The sequence below is a fragment of the Myotis brandtii genome, unplaced genomic scaffold (genome assembly GCF_000412655.1).
Source record: "Myotis brandtii unplaced genomic scaffold, ASM41265v1 scaffold1018, whole genome shotgun sequence".
Classification (NCBI taxonomy): domain Eukaryota; kingdom Metazoa; phylum Chordata; class Mammalia; order Chiroptera; family Vespertilionidae; genus Myotis; species Myotis brandtii.
This window is the reverse complement of record NW_005353397.1, coordinates 925,492-931,586: the sequence shown is the minus strand read 5'-3', so window position 1 is coordinate 931,586 and position 6,095 is coordinate 925,492. Positions and strand designations below refer to the sequence as shown.

At 43.1% G+C, this 6,095-nt stretch overlaps 1 protein-coding gene across 3 annotated transcripts in view; it reads right to left on the bottom strand.

Moving 5' to 3' along the window:
• Window positions 1–6,095, bottom strand: part of ENOX1 (ecto-NOX disulfide-thiol exchanger 1) — a 564,230-nt gene that overhangs the window by 62,125 nt on the left and 496,010 nt on the right. For all 3 annotated transcript variants that reach the window (XM_005853253.2, XM_014535489.1, XM_005853252.2), the window contains one exon: window positions 1,352–1,459. In XM_005853253.2, coding sequence (XP_005853315.1) covers window positions 1,352–1,459 — 108 coding nt within the window. The remainder of the gene's footprint in view (window positions 1–1,351; window positions 1,460–6,095) is intronic.

Here is a 6,095-nt window from a genome sequence, read left to right as displayed (position 1 = left end):
GCAACCTCCCAATCCGCCCTGCTCTGTGCATGACAGGGGGCGGTGCCCCAACTCCCCAATCGGCCCTGCTCTGAGCCCGACCAGGGGCTGCACCTAGGGATTGGGCCTGCCCTCTGCCACCCGGGAGCAGGCCTAAGCCAGCAGGTCGTTATCTCCTGAGGGGTCCCAGACTGCGAGAGGGCACAGGCTGGGCTGGGGGACCCCCCCACCCAGTGCACAAATTTTTGTGCACCGGGCCTCTAGTATTAATTATAAAAGAGAATTATTTGTGTTACAAAGCATCTTCCTCCAAAGCTATAGAAGCTTATGAAGTGTCCAACACCTTCACTTTTCCCTCACAAATCACTTATACTTTTAGGGGAAAGTAACTAAAAATATATTTTCTTGACCTCAAACCAGTAAAAATAAACATTTGTAAAGTGACTGAGTCACAGCTGAGTAGGGTCACACTCTTCCAACTTCATATTTAAAAAATGTCACTTTTGCAGTTACTTATATTATACAAATAATGTTTTCATAGATCACTGTAAGTTAAAAATTTAAAACGACTGAAATTTGGTTAGGGTTGGAGTTACTCTGTGTGAGCTCCCCTCCCAGTTACATGCATTACGTCTCGGGCAGCAAGTGCAGGCCCGGACTAGGGAAGCATTCCAACAGTTACATGCATTACGTCTCGGGCAGCAAGTGCAGGCCCGGACTAGGGAAGGATTCCAACAGCTCCTCCCCCACCCCCACCCCCACCCCCGCTCTTCCCGTGTGGATGCTGGGCTGGACTCACTCTGTGCCTAGCCATCCATCTTACCCGGCTGTAAGACTGCACTTTCAAATCCACTTATCATTGTCAGGCCACACTTTGCTATCACAGGAAGCCAGGATGAAACGATCAGATTTACAAACTTCATATAAAAGGTTTGCTGCTCACCGTGGTGAGATCGGTGGCCTGGTGCACAGGGAAGGTATTTCTTTAATGTTGCCATGAATCAGTCCTTCTTATGCACACGTCTGCAGGCATGCCAGGGGCATGCTAAACTCATTTTCCTCACTAAGACTTAAGAGGAAACTGCACTGCCAATATTTTAAAACTTTACCAAAATTCATTTATCTTCTGGAAGAAACTCTCCCACATCGCTGGTGGGCTACGATAATCTAAATAGCAACCTACGAGTGACAAGAGAGGTGCTGGGAATGAGATTATAAATTCCACAGAGCCAAGCCCTGGGAGGCTGGCCGGGCAGGGGGCAGGCTAATTGCACCGCAGGTTCACTTCCGTCACGCTTGTGTGCCCAGCGCCCAGGGGACGCGTGTCCATGTCTGAACCCGTCTCCCAGGCAGAGCTGCTGCGGTCACTTACTTGCTCCTGGAGGACTTTGAGTAACGCCTGTGTGTGCGACTGCTCTTCCTTTGCTTGTTCCAGTTCTGACTTTTTGTTGTTTAACTCTTCCTGGATGGTCAGCAATTGCTGTGAAATGGAAGGATATGTAGGGTAAGTAGGACTGAAGGCCAGTGACTGTAAGACATTCAGAATATCCACTGAAGACCATGAGGAGATTTGTACAAGTCTCAGAGCTTAGTCCATACTTCAGTTAACTTCTGTGTGTGTTCCTCTCCCCGAAGCTGAGTGTAGCAAGTCTTGTAGTTTAGGGACACACAAGGCTGTTTGTGACATTGCTGCACAATAAAGCAAGTTTGTTGTAGTATTTGTAAGGCACCATTATATTCCTTTTAACAAATGCATATTTGTGAAAATATGTAGAATAGTGTTAATAAACAACATATTGAAGAAATATATATATACATATATTTTCGGTCATCTTGTCCAAGATGACTTCATTTTACTTATGACAGTAAAGCCACTTCCCCAGGTGGCTGGGGCCACGAAGGATCCTTTTACTTTCTGTTATGACAGTGATGTTTTATTAGATCAGCAGGACTGAAGTCCAAACTGCAATCAATATATCAGCTGAGAAAACTGCTGATATAAGCTGTCAAAACACTAAGCTATGGCCTATGCTGCTATTTTTAAGCCGGGCCACTGAGGGGGATTTTGGTAAACCTTTCCTCGCCCTCTCAACTGTAACTGGCGGAGGCTTGCCTGTCTGCCAAGCACAGCGCTGCCCAGCACTAATTCTTTGGAACGGGTTGTATATTAATACACACACGGGCTGGGGCACATTCAAGAGCTTCAGAACAGGCTCTGGAAACAGCTAGGTCTATCCAAAGCCTCCTGACAACAGAGGGCTAGTTTAAAGAGACAGAAGCGCATTTCTTCTGCTCCTGCCCATAGTAGACGCTGCTCTAATGTTGTGAACATATTAGTGTTTCCCTGCCTCTTTGGGCCCCTGACAAACTGGCTGCAGAGCTTCCAGCCAGATCTTCACGGAAAGGCCTGGATACACACTGGCACTGGGTTTCTGATGGGTAAACCCACCAACTGGAAGGATTAAAAGATTTCCTTCAAAACCACTCTTTTCGGGGCATGTTGGGGGAGGGAGTAAGTACTCAGAAAAACACACTGTGTTTCCTTGGGTTGGCTTGCTCTGTTCCTACTCTGGCACCCAATACAAGCTGAAGAACCTACCTTGGTCCTCTAGCATAAACAGCGATTCCCTTGCAATTTTCTAACAACTCAGTGCCTCCTATTTCACCAGCTGCTCGCAGGTGAGGTAATACACACATCCCACACTGGCTCCCTGAACACTCCATGTGATTTATGCATCGATTGATTAAGGTACAGAAACCAGGGAGCCTGTCTTGTACTTCGGCACTGTGACAAGTACCTAAAATGACAGTTTACAAACAGTGAGGAATGACTCTGTTCCTTCATTCTCATTCATGAGGGGATCTGGTGCTGACTTTGATGATGTCAAGTAAATGTGTTTGTTTTTTTTTTAATCCTCACCTGAGGACATGCTTAGACAGAGAAAGGGAGAGAGAGAAACACGCATGTGAGAGAGAAACATCAACTGGTTGCCTTTCATACGCTCCCTGACTGGGGATCAAACCCTCAATCCAGGTATGTGCCCTGACCAGGAATCAAACCAGCAACCTTTCAGTGCACATGACCAACTGAGCCACCTTGACCAAGCAATGCCAAGTAAATGTTTACATCATTAGGTAATTTCAAATCTAATCCTTAAACCTCCCTTAAAAATGAACCAAATTGAAGGGCAGAAAATTATCTTCAAAGGCAGGTTGCTTATGTTTGTTCCCTGAGCACTTGGAATAGCAAAATTTAGAACAACCTCTGTCCAGCAGAAGGGCTTGGCTACATTAATGATGGCACATCTGTACAATGGAAAATGATGCAGCCATTAAAAATGAAGCTGCACAGCCTGGCCAGAGTGGCTCAGTGGTTCAGCATCGACCTATGAACCAGGAGGTCATGGTTTGATTCCCGGTCAGGGCACATGCCTGGGTCTCGGGCTCGATACCTGGTAAGGGGTGTGCAGGAGGCAGTTGATCAATGATTCTCATCATTGATGTTTCTATTTTTCTCTTCCTCTTTGAAATCAGTACAACTATATATTTTTTAAAAATGAAGATTTTTAAAATGTCTCAGGACATAGAAGTGCATCAAACATTGTTCCCTGAACAAAAAATTTCAGGTTTCTAAAAGTTCTCACTGAACTGCAACATATTCATAGAAAAGGATCAGGATACCATTTCTGGGCGAGTGGGTTTAAGGATGTTTCTGTTAATTTTTGCTTGTAATTTTCTGCTATGTCTCTAAGGAGCATATACTGCTTGAGTAATGAGAAAAAAATCAAAAGAACTTGATTAAGGTTGGGGAAAGGACAAAGAAAAGAATACTACTTGGGTTTAACTCTCAGTTATTATTACCAATGCTGTGAATAAAGAAGAGGGAAAGTGAGAATCCCATTGAAGTCTGCTATTTCATTTACGCATTTATAACACTTCTTCGTTCTATTAAATCACACACACAATGTCATGGGGATGTAATGAACAGCATAGGGAATATAATATTGTTAAAATGCCAGTATAAATGTAGCTAACACTAATAGACTACACTTAAAATAGCTAAGATGGTCAATTTTATGTTATACAAACTGTACCATAGTTAAAAATTAGAAATTTTAAAAATTAAACACACACACACCCTTTCCCTTTATGTCACTGCCCATTTTTAAGCTTCCATCCTGTCTCATTCTTCCTTGATATCACACTTTTTAAATAAAACGTCTTCTTTCTTATTCCTACCTCCTTTTATTCTCATATGTAGGTAACCACTTTCAATAGTTTCTACTTTTTTATTCGAATGTGTTTTTCCAAAATATATAATGTTCTTATTTGAGTATGCATTTTTATGTAAGTGACAGTGTCACATTTACTTACTAAGCATTATGTTTTTAAGGTCCATCCATTTTAATATGTACACAGGGTGGAGCAAAAGTAGGTTTATAGTTGTGAGTCTACAAAACACAGAGTTTATTCTTGTATTATTATTTATTAACTAGAGGCCCAGTACACGACAGTCGTGCACTGGGAAGGGGATCCCTCAGCCCGGCCTGCACCCTCTCGAAGTCCAGGACCCCTCGGGGGATGTTCAACTGCTGGTTTAGGACATCCCCTGAGGTGTCCTTAGCGCTGCTGTGGAGGCAGGAGTGGCTCCTGCCACTGCTGCTGTGCTGGACAGCCATGAGCCCTGCTTCTGGCTGAGCAGCACTCCCCCTGTGGGAGTGTACTGACACCAGGGGGCAGCTCCTGCATTGATCATCTGCCCCCTGGTGGTCAGTGCATGTCATAGCAACCTGTTATTCCCCCGTTTGGTCAATTTGCATATTAGCCTTTTATTATATAGGATTATTGTATTATTTTCCATACAAACAACTGTAAACCTACTTTTGCCCTGCCCTGTATAAATAATCTATTGCTGCTAATGCTGCATAATATTCTTTGGAGTGCATTCTCCCAATTATACCTAATGTACTCTCCCAGCGAAGCCCACTCCAATTATCTTCATTTCTCCCTCCTCTACACAAGGCTACAAAGGAACATGCTGGTGCACGTTCCCTAATGGGCCTAGGGAGGATCCCTTGCTATGTTTCCAGCAGTGGAATTGCTGGTCCATAGGGTGTGCCTAAGGAGTTACTTAGCCAAAGCTACTCCACAGAATGGCTTCACCAGTCTACCCACTTACTAGCAGAATATAAGAGTTACTGTGTCCCACATCCACACAAATGCTTAACATTATCCAACTTTCTAATATTTGTCAGTCTAATAATATAAAGATTCTTCATCCTTTAAAAGTTTTGTACTTCTCTGACTCCTTGTGATTTTAAGCATCTTAGCTGCTGAAGTTTATTTATACTTTAAAAAAAAAATGTTTTCCTCACCCAAGGATATACTTTTTTAAAACTGATTTTAGAGAGAGGAAGGGAGAGAGAGGGAGAAAGAAAGAGAGAGTGAGAGTCATCACCAGGTTGTCTCCAGTACAGGTCCAAATTGGGGATCGAAGCTGTAACCTGGGTCTGTGTCCTGACCAGAAATTGAACCTGCCATTCTTCAATGCATGGGATGATGCTCCAACCAACCAAGCCACACCTATTTATACTTCCTAAAAGAATAGTCAAGAAATGTGGTCTTTAAAGCTGGGGGGGGGGGTGTCCTTGAAATGCTGATTCCTGGGCCACATAGAAGACCAATTAACTCAGAATATCTAGATCTGTGAACCAAGCAACTATGCTTTAAAAAAAAAACACAAAAAAACTTCACATATAATTTAATTTATATGTGGAATTTAAAACCTCAAATAAACAAATAAACAAAACAGAAATAAACTCATAGGTGGGAAAAACAAATTGATGGTGGCCAGATGGGAAGGAGGTTGAAGAGATGGTTGAAAAGGTGAAGGGATTAAGAAGTACAAATTGGAAATTACAAAACATTCACAGGGATGTAGAATACAGCATAAGGAATACAGTCAGTAATCTACACTAATAAAAGAGAAACATGGTAATTGGCGTACAACCGCTACCCTTTTCATTGGCTAATCAGTGAGTATATGCAAATTAACTGTCAGCCAAGATGGCAGCAGGCAGCCAGGCACTGAAGCGAGCATGAGGCTTGCTTGCTGC